The following is a 21,170-nucleotide window of genomic DNA, read 5'->3' as shown; positions in this document are numbered from 1 at the left end:
CTGGACACCCCCCGACGTCGGCATTGGTGGGATACGGGGCTCCGGGCACGGCCTGTGATGAGGGGCTGTGTAGACGCAGCAGGCTTTTGTGCGCCCTGGGATCAGTCCTCATCTCGCCCTTTGTTTCTCTGGGGAAACGTATGCAGGTTACGAGTGATCTTGTAGGAGGGGTTTGCAATGTAGCAGGTTGAAAAGCCCCCAAAACATCTTAGATGGAGTGGCCTGTGAACAAGCAGATACCACGAACGGGATGGAGCTTGAGGTGGTGGTACACTGACGTCTCCACAGAGCCGACTAAAGCTCAGGTTTCCCTTCATAATGTAAACCCTTGAATATTAGATTATTTGGTTGGTTGGTTTGTCCGTTGTTTTTAACCAACTTCTGTCTTCTGCTTGCTGGGCTCTATTAAGTGACTTCGGTCAGAAATGAGGAAAGTATCAGGAATACAGTTTTTATGTCTGTGGTTGTCAGACAAGTCACATTTGGTATTTAGTCCTTTAATTCTGAAACCATGTTCCTTAGTAGGTCCCAGGCCATATTTGCAAAAATCCAGAATCACCACCATAAAGACCATTGTTCTGTAAGATTGTAGATAATTGGCTTAAGTCAGTTTCATTTTTTACGTATATTTTCCTCTTGCTGAGGCATTGGGAATGTCAGAAAATGCACTTAAGCTGTCTATAATGGGAATATATGGGCTCACACAACCAAAAATCCAGAGATAGTGGATTTGATCCAGTGGCTCACCCAGTGTCCCCAAGGTTCTTCTGTGTGTCTGTTTTCTGAGTGTCTTCCTTGGTCGATGCAGGATGGGTGCTGGATGCTCCTGGAGGTGCATCGTTCGAGGTTGGCTTTTTGTGGGCAAGAGCCTGGTTCCCTGTGAGTTTCCCATCCTGGACTTTACTTGTAGGTACCAGCTTGGGTCACAGGCTCACCTCTAAACCAGTCCCTGGGAGGGTTTAGAGGACAGAGTTAGCTTGAGCTGCCTTCTCCCCTCCAACAGCTGGATCCTACTCTGCTCCTGTGACTCATGTGTCCCATCTCCATGGGAGAGAGGGGGACCCAGCTAAAACTGGGGGCTTTGACAAATGAGGATGGGGATAGTGGACGACTAAAAACAGCAAATGTTGACTTGCTAAAATAGAATGTTTTTCTTTTTTTCTTTTTTTTTTTAAGATTTTATTATTTATTTGCCAGAAAGAGAGAGAGGGCGAGTGTGAGCACAAGCAGGGGGAGTGGCAGGCAGAGGAAGAAGCAGATTGATGTCCTGCTGAGCAGAGAGCCTGACGCGGGGCTCGATCCCAGGACCCTCAGGTCATGACCCGAGCCAAAGGCAGACGCCTAACCGACTGAGCCACCCAGGCGCCCCTAGAATATTTTTCTGTGCGGGAAATAAGAAAGCAGTCTCTCTGTACCTTCTGAAATATAGTCATAAATGAAACTTTTGTATATGTGAATGACTACTTAGGTGTACAGAGATATCATAGTTTAATGGTCGGCTCCTCCACCCACAAAAAGCTCTGATCTGTAGGTAACAATTTGCTGATTTCTGTGGCGTAGGTATCCCGCACTCCCCCCGTGGGGACTTCAGGCTGTCAGCGTGTCGTGACTGAGCAGAGTTGGAAGAGGTGAACTCATCAGCTGGTGCTGGCTGGCCTCGGTGTTCTCCTGAATCCTGTCCCTTTATGTGCGCAAGGCCTTAACAGGGACCCACAGATAATACATTTTGTAGACAGATCATTTATGTGGGTCTTTTAGGGCACTTGATAGGGCTGGATATCTTGCTGAGAGGAATTTTTTTGATAAAGACATTTATCTACTAGCGCCTTGACTAATAACAATTTCCTGGGCCTCAAACTCCCAACAGTTTTTGGTTCTAAATTGGTTTTATGATTTTTCTATCAATTTTTAGACATTATTTAGCATACTTGTTTTTCTGTACAGGCTTTCTGCATTAGATTAATTGGTTTTTAAGTGTCATCAAATGAAAAGTGCTTAACAACATGCTTACGTTAAAAGTAGTTAAATGGAATTAATTTATGATTAACTTTGTTGGGCAAATTGCTTTTTCTGAGTTTTGCATTTGAGGACAATGTTCTTAAGTCACATGCTTTAAGAACCCGCATTTCCAGATGAGGTGTATACACTTGTCACCAGCTGCCCGAGCTGGAATGTAAGATTCTCTAGCAGGTTTTCTTTGACTTTTCTTGCCTCATTTTAGGATGAATTATGGAAAGCTGGGTACTCTGAGATCTTTATGAGAATTCCTTTTTCTGTTTTGTGTGCCGCCATCCCCCAATCGATCTCTTACTTCAAAGCATTATAATTGAACTAAGGATTCACATGCTTTTTTGTCAGTGTGGGTTTGGTCACAGCAGGCTGGTATTTGTGAAATGGCTGTTTGTGTGTGTAACCACTGACTGAGCTCCCAGAGTTGAAGTTTCTGGCTAATGGAAACTCTCAGAATGGTCCATCTTCTTTGGCCATGCAACAGTAATCAAAATTCCCCAGAAAATACTAGTGTACATCTTGCTTCCTTTGTAAAATATATCCTTGGACATATTTTAAACTGGAGCTCTCATTTGTACAACACGGTGTTTTTGGTTTTCTTTCTATGCCATTTTAAACTGGCTGGTTGTGTGTTAGATTCCAGATAAGCTTTTACTGATGCAATTTTAGCATCTTTGTTGGTGGAGTTCTCTTTCTTGAGTGACCCTAGGATTTGGTACAGAATAAGGTGAGCAGCTCTGTGGCACTCTGCAGGACGCACTCATTTACTTGCTGCCAGGTCATCAGGTCAGCCTTCTGCTCACACAGAGACTGTTCTGCTGCATTGTGTAAGTCCAGGAGCGTCACCTGCATGTGAGCCTTTCAGCAGGGGATGGAACTGGTTACGTTCTCTCGTGCCTCCAGTGAGTGATGGGACTGTTTGCTGCGTGGAATACACGGGAGCTGCTTCACTAGCGTGTTGGTAGTAGGGAGTGCTCATCTGTCTTGATTCCATTTCCCAAGAGGAACCAGTCGCTGAGGGTGGACTGTTGTCACCATGGTCCCCAAGATCACAGCACTTGGCCTTCACCTTCATTTTATTCAGCATTTATTTAGTGCCTTCTTTCTGCTAGGAGCCAGGATCTTGAAGCTGAATTCATGCTGAGTGTTATAAAGAATCCGGTGTGCTATATGGTTCAGAGAGTTCTCAGGAGCAGAATGGGATCAAAAGCTGGGGAAACGTCACAGCAGGTGTTTCACGCAGGACACCAGTAGTTCCCCTGCCGGGAATATTGAAAATCTAAGAGCTGCTACCAGTTATGCAAAATTTCCTGCTCAGTAGCTACAGCTATCGATGAACCACTTTTTTCTTTTTAAAAAAATAATCCCTAATGTAGGAAAGGTGCGGTTTCTAAAAGCTAAGCAAAGAAAAGTTCCCTCTCCCCGACTGCCTTTGTGATTTTTAAGTGTGGTTTTAACTTGAGATCGAGCCACTCTTGTTTTAGGAGGTTGCTCAGAGAAGTACAGTCTTTAAAACCACCATCCCCGAAGAGGAGGAGGATGAGGAAGACGCGCCTGAAGTGCTGGCAGAGGAAGAACTTTTCCACCAGCAGGTATTACTCTAATATTTTTCTTTTCTTTTTTTTTTTTTTTTAAAGATTTTATTTATTTATCTGACAGAGAGACAGCAAGAGAGGGAACACAAGCAGGAGTGGGAGAGGGAGAAGCAGGCTTCCCGCCGAGCAGGGAGCCCGATGCGGGGCTCGATCCCATGACCCTGGGATCATGACCTGAGCCGAAGGCAGACGCTTAACGACTGAGCCACCCAGGCGCCCTTACTCTAATATTTTTAAGTTTTATTGACAGAATTACATAAAAACCAAAATCAATAGTGAGTTTGGTTTTTTCCCCCTGTTACTTGATGAACCACGTAAGTGATTGGCCAGGTGGGTTTAGTTCGTTTTTCCTGAGGGGATATTCAAGATAGCGCAGTAGAATACTGGAAGAAAACGTTAGCACTTCTTTTAAAACATTTGTTTTCTTATGTCACATTTTAGTTTTGTTTTATAATGTACCTAGGACTTGTACATCTCTTATAAATAAGTATATATGGGCTGGAATGCATGCTTAAAATTATTGAAGAGTTCTGTGATAGAGAAGTTTAGATCACTAAATTAGAGTATCTGCATATAAACTTTAAAAACCAGAGTAATGTTCAACTGCAGTGGGAAACAAAATTCTTGCTATATTAGGTTCCTAATCATCTAATTACAAGATAGATTTTAGCTGATGCTTGGGCTTTTGAGAGCCCTTGAAATAAACTCCAAATTTGATTTTAATTAATTAAATTGGAATTATTAATAAGTAATAAGCCTTCAGTTTATGTTCTCAAGCTGTTTGAGTCAGATGGTTAATCAGAATTCCTACCCTTATCCTTCTAGGACTTTGTCTGTGTGTCTGCAGATTTATAAATCTCTTCGTTTTGCTTCATTGGCCCCAGTCCTACTCCCAAAAACATTCTCGTATGTGGTTAGCCGCCAGGGTTGAGAACCACCTGAAGTGGGTTGTATGAGGTAGAATGAATTTTTGGATACTTCCTCATACATTTTGGAGGACTATTTAAGAACAGATACTTTAGGCTTAGCTTGAACAAGAAAACAAGGACAAGATCCATTTCCTGCCCTTACTGGGAAGCATCATAATGCCCGAAAGTGAAGTAACAGTGTAAGAGATACCTCAGGGTACAAGTGGCTCAGAGTAGGGGCTGGAGTGGGCAGATGCTGGAGAGCTAAGGCCGCCAGAAGAGCTGACAGGATCTCTGGGAAGTATGCTTGCCCAGTGTTTGGAAGGACTGGCAGTTGCTTGGGTAGCGGGAGACAGCCCGTGGTGTTCTGCGGGTGTTCGACTTCCCTGTTGGCTGCCTTAACACACACCCCGAGCCTTAGTGCCTTCGAACAAGTAGTTCTCACTTGCCGTGAGCGGTGGTCTGACTGGGCTCAGCTGGGCACTTAGCTCTTTTGCTCCACGTGATGGAGAGTGAAGTTAATGATGCGCTTGCCCCCAGCTGCGATCGTGGCTGGGGCTGGAAGGTTCTCCTTGTTTCTCTCCATGTTGCTTTATCTTTCGGTAGTTTAGCCCAAGCTTAATTACAACATGGCGGCTGGCTTCCAGGAGGGTGAAAGAGAGCGCCAGATCTCTTAAAGGTTAGGCCCATGTTCTCTTAGCCAAAGTGAGTCTCGAGGCCATCTCCGGTCCTAGTGAGGGTAGACAGTCGTCAGCTCTTGACGGGAGGAGAGGCAGAGAATCTGTGGTGATCTTCCATTCACCGCAGGGGATGTGTCGGGACTTATGCACCAAGCATAGGTGTCCAGTTGTATTGGAGGGTGCGTGTCAGACATCCCGGAAATGGGGAGCTCGGGGGTAAGTGTGCGGTCGGGATGCCTGGGCAGAGAGCTCCTGCACACTGGAGCCGAGGAGGCGCCGACGCCGAATCCGCAGTTGACTCCAGCAGGGAGCCTGCAGAGACACGGAGGGACTGTGTGAATGGAGGTTCATAAGGACGTAGTGACAGAACTTGAGCGGGGCGAGAAGGAAACGAAGTCAGATGTGTGAGGCTTTTAGCTTTTGTGATCAGAGTAGGTAATGATTTCAAGGTTTGAAAGAGGGAGGACAAAAGGGTAGATATTTTGACTTTGCATTAGAGAATGGGTCCAGTGGCCTTTCGAATTGATTAGAAGGTTTTTTTTGTGACCTTCAACAAGCCAGTTTCAGTCCAGTCCGGTGGTAGGTAGGTCACAAGTCAGACCGTGAGGCTTTAAGGAATTAGTGGTAAAAGAGAAGAACGGAGGGAGCCATTTTGACTTCACATTTGAGGACGAAGCCAGAACACGTGCTTTGGGATGCGTAAGCGGAGGACGCAGCCAGCTGGAGTCCCTGATGTGGTTCAGAATGGAACCCGCTGACCTCCTGTTTCCCAAGTTATAAAAGGAGGTTATTTATTGAACAGCCACTTTCAACTTCAGCTGCATATTATAATTACTTAGGGAGCTTTAAAATTACATATAAATAGATACCACTTCCCCATTTAAATGAGAAATTCTCATTTAGTTGATCTAGGGACCTAGATCAGATTTTTTTTTTTAAGCTCCTCCGGATCTGAATATGCAGCTGGGGTTCAGTGTCGCTGTTCTGGAATTTGTTGGAAGCAGTCTGTAAGAGAAGGTTACAAAGGGTAAGTGGGAATGATAAGGGTTCATTTGAAGTCAGGTAATACGGATTTGTCCTGTCTCTGCCTTAGTTGAAAGTACTGTCATCTACTTTCATAGCACCGATTTTTCTTTCTACTTTTCCTCATCAGGGAACCACAAGAGCATCCAATAGAAGCTGTGCAATTATGTAAACTTCTCAAGTCAACGGTCTTCCTCAAAATAAAGAAGTATGGTAATCCTTACCAACATGCAGTGCAGAGCCTTCTCAGAAGCACAGAATATTTTTGTATTTCCTTTATGTGAATTTTTAAGCTGCGAATCTGATGGCCTTAATTTCCTTTTTTGACACTGAAAGTTTTGTAAAAGAAACCATATCCATATACTTTGTTGCAAGATGTGAATTATTGACACTGAACTAACTGTGTACTGTTTGGAAAGGGTTCCTCAAATTTTTTGACATTTTTTTGTATGTGTGTGTTTTTTTAAGTTCTTACGAGAAGGGGACGGGAGGGTAAATAAACCACTGTGTGTCTGGGCATAATCTGAAGATTGCTCCATCTAGATTAGCAATCTGCTCTTGATTACTCTCTGCTATATATAATGGTGCTGTGAGGGGGGTCATTTTTCAATATATCAAACTTTTGTACTGAATTTTTTTGTAATAAACAATCAAGCCTACAAAAATTTTTTTTAATAGAAAAGAGAAATTTTGTAAGAAGGCAATATTAACCTAATCATCATGTAAGCACTCTTGGATGAAGGATTCCACAAAACTTTGTTTTATGGTTACTTCTTCTCTTAGATTCTGAATTCATGCGGGGATGGGGGGGTGGGAGGGAAGGGTTTCTCTTAAAACGCATTAGCTGTGTTTTTAAAGATAGTGTAACTTGCTTTAATTTCCTATGTTACATTAACAAATAAACGCTTTTTTAATATTAATCTGCTGTCTTTTTTAACTTTAAAAGCCCGATTTTGGGGGGAGAAAAATACTGTTTTTGCTTTTCATAAAAATAATTTGGCTTCTTGTTTAAGCTAGTTGTTTCTTTAAGCTTTGGTAATGAGGGAGATAAATAGAGAAATACACTGTTCTGGTGTCTTCCCCCCCGCCCTTTTCAGTACTGTTGTCATTAATAATGGTAGTAACAATAATAAAAGCAGTGATAATAGCTAATGTTTTGGAGCCAGGCATTGTGCTCAGTGCTTTATATTTTTGAGCTTATTAACAATAAGACCTTTCAGAATCTCTTTAAATAGGAAAGCCAAATGGGAACAGGGACAGTGGCAGAGGACACTGAGGAAGACATTCCTCTTAAAGGAAGAAGATGGAGATAATACCTAGAATCTAGTTTTACTGTCTTGTAAAGTAGAGAAGAGATCCTGAGTAACAGGTACCTTCTAGAGGTTGAAGGTGTGAGGGCTCTGACCTAGGTAGGTGTGTGCTGTGGGGCGGTGTGGTTATGTATGGCAGTAATTAGGGTGTCATTTGTTAGGGGTTTAGGGCATTTTTGTCCTGTGATTGCTTTAGCCCAAGTGTGTTCATCTTGTAGAAAGTGGGAATGTCTGGACCATCCCTAGAACGGACAGATGATCAATTTCGGAAGCCAACCCAGAGTCAGTGTTTGGTTTTCCCTTAAAATATTCCTGCAGGAAGCGGCGTAAAGACTGCCAGCTTTCTCCTGAAAATAACCCCCAAAGTCTCAGAATTCCTGTGCTCTGCAGATTTACTGCAGACTCTGGTGCCATCCCAGACACAAGATAAATGCCGGGGAAGATACTCTGTCTGGTGAAGCAGATAAAATGATAACTTCTCAACCCAGATTTATCTTCGAATGAGAATAGCACTGCAGCGTATGGCCAGACTCGGCTTTGAACCGTTTTGCCACAAGATGGGGTTCTTGCCATCAGAATACACTCGGGGTACTTTATCGCTGGGTAAATTAGGTTCTGGAATTGGACGCTTGCAGGCGGTAGGCATTAGGAAGCGTTGGCAGCTGTACTCGGGAGGAGCGGTGCACGCTCTCTAGCCACCCAGATGGCCAGCTAGTGAGGGAGGGCGAAAACCCAGGACCCTGGTAGCACGACGTGTGGCGTCCCTGCACGTGTAGCAGGCCGGAGGTTGTTGCGTTTACTCAGTCTGACCAAGTTTAGACTAAATTGAGATTTTCGGAAAGCGAGCAGTACTTGCACGTGCGTCCCCCGCCCCCGCCCCAACATGAGTGGCGGAGGGCAGAGCCCCTGCCGCCTCCTGCATCCTCGCTGTCGCCACATCCATGGAGCTTACGGGTACATTTCTGGATTATTCAACTATTTTACAAGCACGAAATTTCCCCTTATTTTATCTTTGGTGTTCTGGTTTCACCACTATTTAGACAGGGATTTCTTTTTTTTTTTTTTTTTTTTTTAAGTAGGCTCCGTGCACAGCATAGAGCCTACTGTGGGGCTTGAACTCAGGACCCTGCGATTAAGACCTGAGCTGAGATCAAGAGTCGGGTGCTTAACCGACTGAGCCGCCCAGACGCCCCTAGACGTAGGATTTTTTTTTTAATTCCTCTTGTGTGTAGGTCTAGATATCTGAGTTCTTCATTAAGAAAATTTGGGGTGTTCTTAATTTGTTGAATATTATCTCTTTCCTGTTTGCTGTTCTTCCCTTTGGTGATTTCTTTTATTTTTTTTTATTTTTTTTTTATTTTTTTAAAGATTTTATTTATTTATTTGAGAGAGAATGAGAGACAGAGGGCACGAGAGGGAAGAGGGCAGAGGGAGAAGCAGACCCCCTGCTGAGCAGGGAGCCCGATGCGGGACTCAATCCCAGGACTCCAGGATCATGACCTGAGCCGAAGGCAGTCGCTTAACCAACTGAGCCACCCAGGCGCCCTGGTGATTTCTTTTAGATTTATATTGAACCTACTCTCTTTCCTATCGTTTAGATTTCTCTGTGTTGTATTCTCAGGAACTTCTTTGTATTTATCTCACTAATCTTGTTCTCAGTCTCAATTTTTTTTTTTTTTTATCCTTCTCATTGAGTTTGTAATTTCATTGACTATACTTTTCATTTTTGGAATTATCTTTGATTCTTTTTCAAATTTGTCCTTATTTTCAACTCTTCTTTTGTTTTTCTTCCTTTTAAAGAGCCATTTTAATCACACTAGTTTTATGGTTTCTCATCATGTTCCTGAATCCTTGTGGAGATCCTAATTTTCCTGTTAGCTGCAGAAAAAGGGATGGTTTGCTCTTTCATGGAGTTTTTAGGATTGCGAACTTTTCTTCAGCAAGGTGGTTTATTTTGTGAGTGGTTTGTGTACCTACCGTACGGAGTAATTTGGGAGTTTCCTGTGCCAACTCCCCAGTGATTCTAGTGGATTGGACTATGTTGCTGTTCTCTCACCTTGTGGTGGTGAAAAATGCTCTCGGCTGCTGGTGCATGGGTCTCCTTGCTTTCTCACAGGTCACTTGCACCTGCTGCCCCCAGTCCCCATCAGAAGTTTGCCTTCGCTCTGCATCGGCGGGCTTGCCGTAGTGGGAGGTGTGGGGGACGGTGCTGAGCCTTTTGCAGCCGGCTCCCTTCTGCGTCCTGCCTGCGCATGGAGATCGTGCCGTGTTTCCTACCCCGACCTCCACCCCCACTCTGAATTCTTGCTTCTTTATGGCACCTGGGCAATTTTTGTTCTTATTTTAAGCTTGGCTCTATATTACAACAAAGATTTAGTTACAGTTTATCAGTTTTGCAGTGAAAGAAGGGGTCCTCCTTGCCTGGCTTATTTCCGCATCACACATCAGTACAAACATAGACACACTTACTTGCATATGTGTACGTGTATGTATTTTAAGAGAGATCATTATTCTAAATCATGTTCCTTTTGGTTTCAGTTTCTCACCCACCATCCCTTTCACGAAATCTTAAATTACAAAGAAAGTTCTTTGAATGCCCTTTCTTTTCCTGGCCAAATCACATGTTAAAAACAAAATGGGAAATTAAAAAGGGTCTTTAAATAACCTGCTTGTGAATCACTGGCTTCTAAACAAAACGCAGATCTTTTTAGTTCTGTTGCGTGAAGGAGCAGCGTGGATGTGAATTCTAGGAGGTACCACCAGAGGAGAATGACTTAAGCCTCTGAAGCCGGGTTCTGGTATTTCCATGATAGTTACCTGGGAAAACCCAGAATTCTGAAATGGGGAAGACTCCTTCCGTCTCCTGCCAGAAAGAAAAAGGCACAGAAGGACGCGATACTTAATATTCTGTGTTTCTGCCATTTGCCTGTCTCACTCATGAGACACTCAGAACCACAAAAAGGAAGATATTTAGGCAAAATACATGTACAACTCGCAGAAGTTGTATTTCAAGGTGTTGCTGGGAGAGCTTCTTGAGAACATGCAATTGGGGAGAATCCGGAATCAGTGGGGAGCAGTACGGGGGGTGGACGAGGCTTTGCTGTTCCGGAGGGGCAGGCAGAGCGAGGGTGGAGGACGCTCACAGAGGCTGACCAGTGGCCGGTGTGCCCTGGAGGCCGGCCCCACACTGAGAGCACGAAATCCCCGCCCGCCCTCCCTCCTACTATTCTGTATTTTCCTTCACTTTTAACGGCACAGTAAATCCTGTCTTTTGCTGACTTTTCTCCAGAGGCACAAATGCACCTCTCAGTGTAAGGAGACAGCCTGTTCAGTAGGTTAATTACAACGATAAAGCACATACTGGCCAGACTTACACGTGAGTGCTTCCTCCACCAATCTGAATTGGAATTCTCCGCTCGGATGCCGGCCAAGCTTGCTTTTAGAAAAACGCAGCTCTTTTTTTTTTTTAAGATTTTATTTATTTATTTGACAAAGACACAGCGAGAGAGGGAACACAAGCAGGGGGAGTGGGAGAGGGAGAAGCAGGCTTCCTGCCGAGCAGGGAGCCCGATGCGGGGCTCCATCCCAGGACCCTGGGACCATGACCTGAGCCGAAGGCAGATGCTTAACGACTGAGCTATCCAGGCGCCCCGAGAAACGCAGCTCTTGTTCGTTTCGATAGCTTTCATCCCTCCTTTGGCTGTGTATTGCTTCCAATGGGCCCTGTTCGGTGGGTCCTACAGATTTCTCTGCAGTTTTTAATGCCATTTTCTTAATCATTGGTGTTGATTTCTTTGATTTAGAATAAGAAAATCCTCACTTGCCTTTTAAGCCTTCCTTCATGGGGTGCTGAGCCCACAGTGTGGGTACCCTCATCCTCTCGGCCCCCACAGCCTCCTCCAGGCTTCTGGATTTCCCCACACGTCCTGCGTGGGGGGCACAACCCCCCACAGAACTGTACTAGCACGAGATACCTTCACTGGTATATTTTTTTTCCCCCTCAGTGTTTGTGACACAATCTGGATAATTCTTTTCAAATGGCCTAGTTTGTTGAATGCGCTGGAGTGTTTCTGTGACCGCCTTCCATACAGGCCTGTGTGCTATGACTTAACTTTCGCTCCCACAGTTAGCTGGAGTGTCCACTGTGTCCCCAGAGGGACGTGGGTGACCTGTGCTCAGTAGGTCCCACCTGGCAGAAGGTGGCTGTCTAGCCTAGGGGCTGAGAGCGGTCTTCAGAGGATGTGTTCATTGTCTCGTTTCCCCAACTCTGAGTCCCAGAACCCTTGTCTTCTTCTTCCCTTCTTTTCCCCCTCCCTCTACATCTGAGCCAGGGAGATGACCGGCTCACTCCACCCTTCACCAAATGCTACTTTTTGAGTTAGCCTCCGACGGCTGGAACATTCTCTTCCAAAGCCTGGGATTGTGACACGCCCCAGCCTTCCCGCACCGCGTGCAGCCAGCTTAGGCCGCCTTCCAGTCAGTGTCAAGAGGGAACTGAACCCAGGCTGTCTGTGTGGGGCCAAAACTTTCCTATGATTCATTTTCCCAGTTGCCAGTTTCTTTTACGCTCTTGTCCTGCTGAGAGAAAAACTGGGCAAGTGAACCTTAGAAAAAACGAGCAGAAAACGATGCATGCGTTGGGAGCCCGTTGCATCACCATCATCAGTCCCCGCCACAGAGGCAGCCAGGGGCCTGGCCTGCACTCAGGGCTGCAGCTGGGGGTCCCCAGAACAGTGCTCCTGCGTACAAATCTGGGAGGGGGCCCTTCTGTGCAGAAGGAAGGCGTTGGGCACAGAGGGGGATGTTTGGGTGACTCACGGTGGCCTCAGGCTGGAAGTTGCTGCCAGACCCTGCAGCAGGGCCCCTGTCTGGGGGAGGCCTGGGGACTTGGGGGGCCCGGGTAAGAGAGAGTGGCAGGCACGGGCTTCTGGAAGTGCAGTGCTGCCCCTCGAAGGTTACCTCACTTAAAGTTCGTGGGACCGCACCGGCTAAGTGGTACCCTCGTGCTGCGGAGGGGCGCACTGGCCCAGAGGTCAGCTCGTCCATTCCCTGGGGGAGTCGGTTTTGCCCCGGCGCGGCCTGAACTACGAGAGGAGAGATCCAGTTGTTCTCAGGGGAACGCAGTCTGTTCACCCAGGTCTGTCTCTGACGGCTCTGCCTATTTTGTCCCTGGCGGCTGTCAGAAAATAACTTACAGAACTAGTTTACAAATGAAAACGGTGTGATTCGTTGTCCAAAATGAATGGGAACAGTTCCAACTGTCAGATAATCCCCAAATCCCTATTTCCAATCTGTTGTTTCGAATGATCCGCAAACGAACGGCGGGTGTAATGCGTACTATTTGCACGGTGCCATTTATTTTTTTATTTTATTTTAATTTTATTTTATTATGTTACATTAGTCACCATACAATACATCATTAGTTTTTGATGTAGTGTTCCATGATTCATTGTTTGTGCATAACACCCAGTGCTCCACTCACTACGTGCCCTCTTTAATACCCATCACCAGGCTAACCCATCCCCCCACCCCCCTCCCCTCTAGAACCCTCAGTTTGTTTCTCAGAGTCCAGTCTCTCATGGTTCGTCTCTACCTCCGATTCCCCCCCTTCATTTTTCCCTTCCTACTCCTAATGTCCTCTGTGCTATTCCTTATGTTCCACAAATAAGTGAAACCATATGATAATTGACGTTCTCTGCTTGACTTATTTCACTTAGCATCATCTCCTCCAGTCCCAACCATGTTGATGCAAAAGTTGGGTATTCATCCTTTCTGATGGCTGAGCCATATTCCATTGTATATATGGACCACATCTTCTTTACCCATTCATCTGTTGAAGGGCATCTGGGCTCTTTCCACAGTTTGGCTATTGCGGACATTGCTGCTATGAACATCAGGGTGCATATGGCCCTTCTTTTCACAGTGCCGTTTAGAAAACGCTTCCATGCAGATGAGCTGACTTAGTGAGGACCCCACTTCCCACAGCTCCCCGCTCGGGCGCCAGGACCCTTCCCGGAGCTGGCTGCGCCACAGGACGCATTTTTCCTGATGTCAGGGAGGTAATGAAGTGTTGGGATGTCAAAGTCTCCCCTGGGGGAGAGTCACCACTAGGTAAGCTAAACAGAGGTGGTGGAGACTCAGCAAGTAGTGGAAAGCAGGCTGGGCCTCAGGGAGGCAACCTGTTCACAGCGTATCTGGGGACAGGGGAAAGTGTCCCGGGGCGGGTCAAGTAGCCCCACTTTTCCTCTTGGGTGGTGGGGGCAGGCTCTGAATAACAGGAATGATGATTGGAACTGGTGATTGAGCTCTGATAAGAAAGGAGGTTAAAAAAAATTTTTTTTTTTTTTAAGAGAATTAACCATTCTGTGAAACATGCCAAGTGTAGTTCTGGGCCATGTTCCAAGTTTGTACTTCCCCACATGGGGCGGGGGTGGGGGGCAGACAGGCTGGGAAGAGAGGAGGAAGCATTGCTGTCACCTTGGATCTAGCTTTGTGAGCGGGAACCCCTGGAGAGAGCAGCGTTCGGGGACCACGAGTGTGGTCCTGAGAAAGCTGATGTTCCTGCTTCTCCGTTTCCCAATCTGCACCCTGAGACTCAAAGTCCCATTACAGGGTGTTGATGGGAGAATTAAATTAGATCGTGTAGGCAGATCACACCAAGTTAGTAGGTCTAAATAAATAAATAATAATTTAAAACTAATGATTACTTCAGAATTTTTTTTTTGAAGATTCACTTATTTGAGAGAGAGAGAGCAGGGAGGAGGGGAAGAGGGAGAGAGCATCTCAAGCAGACTCCTGCTGAGCATGGATTCCCCATGCGGGGCTCGATCCCACGACCCTGAGATCATGACCTGAGCTGAAACCAAGAGTCGGATGCTTTATCAACGGGGCCACCCAGGTGCCCCCAGAATTTATGACTCGGGGTATCGGGAAGGAGGGTGAGATTTTCTTTACGAAACGGCAGGGCCATCCGTGGTTCTTAGTGTTGGAAATCCACACGTGAGAACAGCGCTGGTCAGAGTTAACATTTCTCCCCGTCAGCTCAGTAGTTAAGCGAGGAAAGCCATTGAGAATGCTGGACGCACCAGATTTTACTCATTTTGTGAATAAATACTAATTTCACCAGACGTTTCTTGAGCGCTTACTGGGTGCTGTGCTGTGTCTAGGCCCCGGGAAGACCGTGTTGGGTAATCTTGTCCTGACGCTGATGGAGCTCAGAGCTCCGCGCGGGCATCAACCAAATACTCACACAGGTACATGGACCCACAGCTGTGGGACGGAATCACACAGCAGGCCCGGCGCCACTGGTCCCCTATGGGGAAATGGCCATTGGGAAGTGTGTCTAGTTGGAAGCTGTGTTCCAAAGACAAGCTCTCACCCTGGGAGAACTCAGCTGCACAGACCTTCACGATCATGATGGGTGTGATTTTCACTGTGTTCAGATTCTTTTACTTCCTCGTGGGATTATTAGAGCTTATTTGGAAACCGTGGCCAGCACCTCTCACAGGATTAGCCAAGGGGACCTCAGGTGGTACCGAAGGGCCATGTCGCTCTAGCCCTGGGTCAGTCCGGTCGCCAGCCCAGGGCTCCCCTGGGCAGGTGGAGGCAGAACGGTGAAGAGTGATCACATCTCCAGGCGGCTTATCGCACCAGCAGCGGCCCGCAGCCCGGCCCCTTTCCCTGGTCTCCCTGATGGTCTTGGACCTGAAATTTACAGGCACCCGATTCGTTCCAGATCATTCGCGTGTCCCGACCTGCGGCTTGCCTCCCCCGCGCGGAGGTGCCGCCTCCCTGTCAGGTCCCTCCCCGTTTCCCTGGGGGAGCTCTGTCGGTACCTGTGACAGGCTGGCCTCCTCCGCGCCTCTGCCCCTGCTGCTCCAAACCAAAGATGACGGTGACAGTCAAGGTGCCCCACCTGCTCAGCGCTCCAACGGGACAGGGTGAGGATTTTTGGAACACGTCTGGCAACCACTTCCAAGTTTTCCGTCGAGACCCAGACACTGAGAAAATCCGAGCCAGTTGGCCGACGCCCTCCCTCGGTGCTCTCCCAGTGCCCGGGGCGTGTGCGCTGCGTGGACGCGGACGCGGAATGCCCACCTGCTGTGCTTCATTTCCCCCCCGCCCGGGGGGGGGGGGGGCTAGGATGGCAAGGTCTCGCCAGTCCTTGAGGTTGGCTGTGGTTGAGTGCAGGTTTTCATTTAAATAAAGGACAGTTTGAGCCTTCAGCTGGGGAAGGGGATTGAAGCCTTTGGCGGACTAATGCGGAGTGTGGACCCCGCCCCGCACCCCGCCTAGCGGTCCCCTCCCCTCAGCACCCAGGGGCCAGAAGTAACTGTGCATCTTTGGCCATTCTACGCCAAGATGCTGGGGGGGGGGGGCAGTGGGGGTGGGAAGCACTGAATTATGAAATAAAGCGAGGCAGGTGGGGCGCTCTTGTCCTTGGCACGCGCATCCTGAGTTACAGTCATGAGAGCAGACCTCATGTACGGGGGGCCGGCGGGGGAGGGCTGCAGGGCACCCTCCTCTTCGTGAGCAGTTTGTTGTCCGGGCTCGGCAGGCGGCAGCTGACCCCATGCGAACGGCGTTGGGTGCTTTCTGCCGGAAGACAAGTGAATAATGTTCCCTGATGCTGTTTCTGTCGGGGAAGCGAGGAGCCTGACGGGATTCCAGAAGGCTCTGTGTGAAGGGGCCGGCTCGGTTCCAAAAAGCGCCGGGCGGAGCAGGAAATGTGCACATGTGTGCGACGCATTCATTGACTTGTTCCCGTGGCAGATTGTCCCCGTCTGGGGGTGCGTGAGCCCTCTTGTGCTCAGAAGAGCCACCAGGAGGTTGTGGGGACAGATGTATCCTCTCCTTATCTCTGCTCCCCTGACCCCGCTGGGGCACACGGCCACTTCTCCCCTGAATCCTCCCTGGGTCCACTGTGGATTCTCATCCCTGCTGCCTTCTTTTTCCTCCGCAAGCAACCTTCTTCCAGGCACCTCTTCCTTGAGTGATGCTGCCCCCAGCCACAGGGAGCTGTCTTTGGGAGTGTGGGAGGGGAGAGGGGACGATGGGGTTTCAGAGGACTTCACCTCGATTTGGACCATGAAAGGAGCTGCTTTGTCCCAGATTCTTGAAATGCTGTGTGTGTGACAGGAATTTTTTAATGTGCTTGTGTGCACACGTGTGTGTATGTGGGCGCGTATTTTCTAGTTCAGAATAACTTCTTAAATTGGTAAGTTGTCTGCTGAGAGAACTCGTTTTGGTCCTCTGTCTAGGTGTTCTTTTTTTTCTTTTTAAAAAGATTGTATTTATTTTAGAGAGAGAGAGAGAGAGAACATGAGTTGGGGGAGGGACAGAGGGAGAGGGAGAGAGATCCTCAAGCCGACTCCATGCCGAGTGTGGAGCCCCACTTGGGGGCTCGATCTCTTGACCCTGAGATCGTGACCCGAGCCAGAATCAAGAGCTGGATGCCTCACCGACTGGCCACCCAGGCGCCCCTGTCTAGGTGTCCTTAATTCATTTTGGACCTTCGAGAGGTTTGATGCACAAAGCTTTCTCCTTTTGGCCTTTGGGTGGCAAGTGTCTGTCGTGCCCTGGGGCACAAGGCACATCCTCTTGGTCCCCTGTTGGGATGGACCCCCAGGGTGGCCCCTCCGCCGGCCGGCCAGGGGCTCTCGGCTGCGCGCGAACCATCGGGAGGACCGTTGCCGGCCCGAGGCTGGGGAAGCCTGGCTCGGGGCGGACGCGGCTGCCCGCAGGCAGCTGCCCTCGGCCGTCGGCGCATCTCCCGGGTTTCCGGCCCCGGCCTTGCGCTGCGCCCGGAGAACACAAGAGCAAGCTAACGGAAACCAGCCCTCTCACCGCCAGGCCGAAGCAAGCCAGGCGTGTGCACGCGCACCGCGGCCACGCGCTTTAGTAAAGCCGAATCCGGGCTTCGGGGCACCCGTGGCCCTGTCTGTGTTTGCAGAGTGCGGTGGGCTGGCTCGGGGCCGCAGCACTCGGTGCCCCGGGGCAGCCTCGCTGCACCCTCCTGGCTCGGCCGGCCGCGCGGTTTCTAAACCAGAGGCTCGTCCGCGACGGGAAGGCAAGCATCCATCCGGCCCAGAAGCGGACGCGTCCTTCTCTGACCTTCTCCTGCCGGTCCGTGCGGTCTGCCCACAGCCCGCGCTGGACCACCTGCCTCTGCTGCGGCGTGGCGGTCACCAGCACGGTCGGCCGTGGCCACATACTGAGGACAGTGACCGACTCTGAACCTACGGCCTCTGGTTCACACGCGTCCCTGGTGTCCCGCGGGCAGGGGAGCCTCTGACCCCCGCTGGGCTGGCTGCAGCCGCCCCCTCCCAGCTGCCTGGTCTCAGCTTTCAGACAGCGCTTGGGTCGGGCAGCTGGGCCCAGCTTCTACTTTTTTTTTTTATTTTTAGATTTTATTTATTTATTTGACAGAGAGTGAATGGGAAAGCAGGAGCAGGGGGCAGCGGCAGGCAGAGGGAAAAGCAGACTCTCGGCAGAGCAGGGAGCCCGACGAGGACTCGATCCCAGGACTCTGGGATCATGAACTGAGCCGAAGGCAGACGCTTAACCAACTGAGCCACCCAGGCGCTCCCCAACTTCTACTTTTTATTTATTTTATTTTATTTATTTATTTGACAGAGACACAGTGACAGAGGGAACACCAGCAGGGGGAATGGGAGAGGGAGAAGCAGGCTTCCCGTGGAGCAGGGAGCCCGACGTGGGGCTTGATCCCAGGACCCTGAGATCATGGCCTGAGCCGAAGGCAGACACTTAACCGACTGAGCCACCCAGGCGCCCCTAAAACAATTTCTTAATAAGATCAAATATCCAGGGTTCACACTTCCGTGTCTCGTGATGTTTCTCCCCTTACCTTTGGTTTTCTGAATCAGGATCCAAACCCGGTGCACATGTTACATGTTTTGGTAGATGTTGTAAGCCTTCTAGAGGAATTATCTGGCCCCCAGTGTCAGTAGAACCGCTGTTGAGAACCCCTGCTGTTGGTGGAATTAACGGTTTCTTTAATCCCTCTCTTTCCTGTAAATCTGTGGCTAGATAGCAGGGCTTGATCAGATTCAGGTTCGGTGATTTCGCAAGACCATCTCGTGGGTGTTTCTGGAATTCCTGTTGCATCCCGTCGGGGGGTGTGTGAGGTCAGCTTTTCTCTTCTGTGCGATGTGAAGGTTGATCTGTGGGTTTTGTTGACGGTCTGATGCTTTCATTCTCAAGTTCCCCATCAGCCAGTGGTTTTAGCGTCTCTTAATGATCATTAGGCAGATTGATTATTTCGTTTAGATTTTGTCATCATTTTTACATTTGTTCGGTGGAAATTTTCTCTAAAGAACTTTGCTTCATCATTTATACCCCAAGGTACAGTACACACAAGATACATTTTAAAAAAGCACTTATGAGAACAATGATTCTGTTCTTCAGTATGCTCCAGAGGTGACTTGGGTGTAAGTATCATTATAAACTCGTGGATTTTACCGTAGATGATGTGTAACAATTCCTGAGTCGTTCTTCCTTTTTGTGCCTTCCTTTCCTTGTGCCTCCTCGGAGATCTGCTTCCTTTTAGTAGGAGAATGGTATTCAGAGACCATAAGCAGGTATGCCCAGTTTTTGAAGACCTCGCAGGAATAGTGATGAACCTAGAAGAGACGCAGGTGCACGCAGAGGGACCCATGTCTTCCCCGTGGAGGTGATCACCTGCCCCTGCATTTTTACCAGGTGCATGAAACAAATTAAATCCCAACTCTTCCCTCTCCCACAGTGCATGCTTGAGGGTCCCTTCCCCCTCACAGACCTCACCCGAGTCTCATTCCTCATCCTTCTCATCTGGGATGAAGGAGACTTCCCACCCCTGTTGAATTCTTCCCTCTGCCCCTGCAGCTGGCCCAGCCTTCTGAAGGAGGCGTCTCAGGCCGAGGACTTGGCGGCAGAGGGTTCTGCAGGGCTCCTGAGGTTGCTCTGGCCAGAGCTGCCCCTGAGTGTCCTGTGAGCCTGGCGGGGTCGCGCCACCCCTTCTAGAAGGATGCGTGCCTCTGGGGAATGTCTGCTCACGCACAGACCCCGAACTCAGGGTTGCTAATTTTGTGGTAAGATGTTGCCCACAAAGACAGAGTCCTGTGCTCTCACCCAGACAGCAGGATAGATGGAGAACAAAGAGACCCATATGACAGAATCTTAGACCCCTTATCATAGACCCCTCTCCCCCTAATCTATCTCTGTGGTCTGGGGCCAGGCTTACCAGTAGCCCCTAGCTGCTGAGAGGCCCTGCAGAGGGTGGGGGGGCTCTGAGTGGTGTCTGTGGACGTCACTGAGCCGCCTTGCACCGCTCAGCTGCTGAACTCGAGGCCTCAAATATAGCCGGCCCTGCATTTACTAGGCAGGGGAGGGGAAAGGAAAGTAAGTGGTGGGAAAAGCCCAGTGACATTTCTGAGCTCAAAATGGATGTTTATATGATAGCAAAGTTAATTGCAAATTGCCCAAAAGCCAGTCTGAGCTTCTAGACTGTTCCAGTCTTTTTAAAGGGCAGGAAAACATAGCTCGGGTTGTGACAAGTACTACCCCTCGGCATCACTGGGGGTGTCCTTGTGCCTCGACGGATGGCGCTCCCTGGGCGGTGATGGGTGCTCCGCGGAGGCCCCCTCACAGCAGCGCCCACGCATTTTCTCACCCAAATCTCAAGACTGACTTCGAAAAAATCCTAACGTCAGCAGCCGTTAAGCCCTGTCTGAGAATAAACTGCACTTCTTATGTCTACTCAGTGTTTCTTATTTGCAGCTGCGTTGAGAGTCCCAGCTGCCTCCTTTCTGTGAATGGAGGGGGGAGCAGGGAGCCTGTGGGTAGCCCGCGGGGCCCTGTCCTGTCCCGCCGAGCCCATCCTTGCTGGGGCAAACACGGGGTCCCTAGGAGTCAGGGAGCCAGACGGGGCGACCCCGAATGCTGGAGCAAGAGAAAACCTAATTTCAACATCATTGTTTTTCTTGCCAGTGGCATCTAGCCCAGCTCCCCGCTCTACAGAGCAGAGGTAAAGTAGCTGAATGGAGCTGGGGCACCAGAGCCAAGGGTGGGGGGCTCCTTCCACGCCCTGTGCCCACAGCAATGCCAGGGCTCTAAGAAGGACTTTTCGAGAGGCGCTGGTGGCAGACAGTATGGCGGCCTTGCCCTGACTTGGCCCCCTCGCCGCCTTCCCCGCTCCACCCCAGAAGTGCTGAAGCAGTGGGAGGGTGGCTGGCGAATCTGAGGAAAGAAGGCACAAACCAGAAGGTGTGGGGGCAAGGAGCCCGTCGCCACAGCTGGGGGACAGCTGGGGGACAGCTGGGGGTGTCATGTCCTCTCCCGTATGGTACTTCTAGGTGGGTCACGGCCTGCCTCGTCACCTCCCAGAAGGCAGAGAGCAGTGCCAGCCCAGTGCCACCAGCTTGGTGGGGTGACGTCAGGGCGGCCTCGCGTCCGTGCTGGCCCGGTAGCTGCGTGTGACTTCCGTGCAGGCTGCTCTGCCAGCCACACGGAGGTTCCCCCGCTCTGTGCTCAGAAGGCACGCGGCTCGCAATCCAGGCCGCTCAAAACGGTCAAAATGCAGGCATGAGAACACGGTGGTCGGGACGGGGGTGTGGGATGCTCCCCGCGGGGCACGGTCACTTGCTG

At 49.3% G+C, this 21,170-nt stretch overlaps 1 protein-coding gene and 1 long non-coding RNA gene across 3 annotated transcripts in view; both read left to right on the top strand.

Annotated features, from left to right (window-relative positions):
- LMNB1 (lamin B1) overlaps nucleotides 1–7,042 on the top strand; it is a 52,130-nt gene extending 45,088 nt beyond the window's left edge. The window contains exons 10-11 of the mRNA XM_036070350.2: nucleotides 3,495–3,602; nucleotides 6,347–7,042. Coding sequence (XP_035926243.2) covers nucleotides 3,495–3,602; nucleotides 6,347–6,388 — 150 coding nt within the window. The 3' untranslated portion in view covers nucleotides 6,389–7,042. The remainder of the gene's footprint in view (nucleotides 1–3,494; nucleotides 3,603–6,346) is intronic.
- A 400-nt stretch (nucleotides 7,043–7,442) lies between these two features.
- LOC118521659 (uncharacterized) overlaps nucleotides 7,443–21,170 on the top strand; it is a 94,299-nt gene continuing 80,571 nt past the window's right edge. For both annotated transcript variants that reach the window (XR_013445851.1, XR_004910231.2), the window contains exon 1: nucleotides 7,443–7,625. This is a non-coding gene — a long non-coding RNA (uncharacterized LOC118521659). The remainder of the gene's footprint in view (nucleotides 7,626–21,170) is intronic.

The sequence above is a fragment of the Halichoerus grypus genome, chromosome 2 (assembly GCF_964656455.1).
Source record: "Halichoerus grypus chromosome 2, mHalGry1.hap1.1, whole genome shotgun sequence".
Lineage (NCBI taxonomy): Eukaryota > Metazoa > Chordata > Mammalia > Carnivora > Phocidae > Halichoerus > Halichoerus grypus.
The sequence above is the reverse complement of the archived record's forward strand: the minus strand, read 5'-3'. Positions and strand labels throughout refer to the sequence as shown.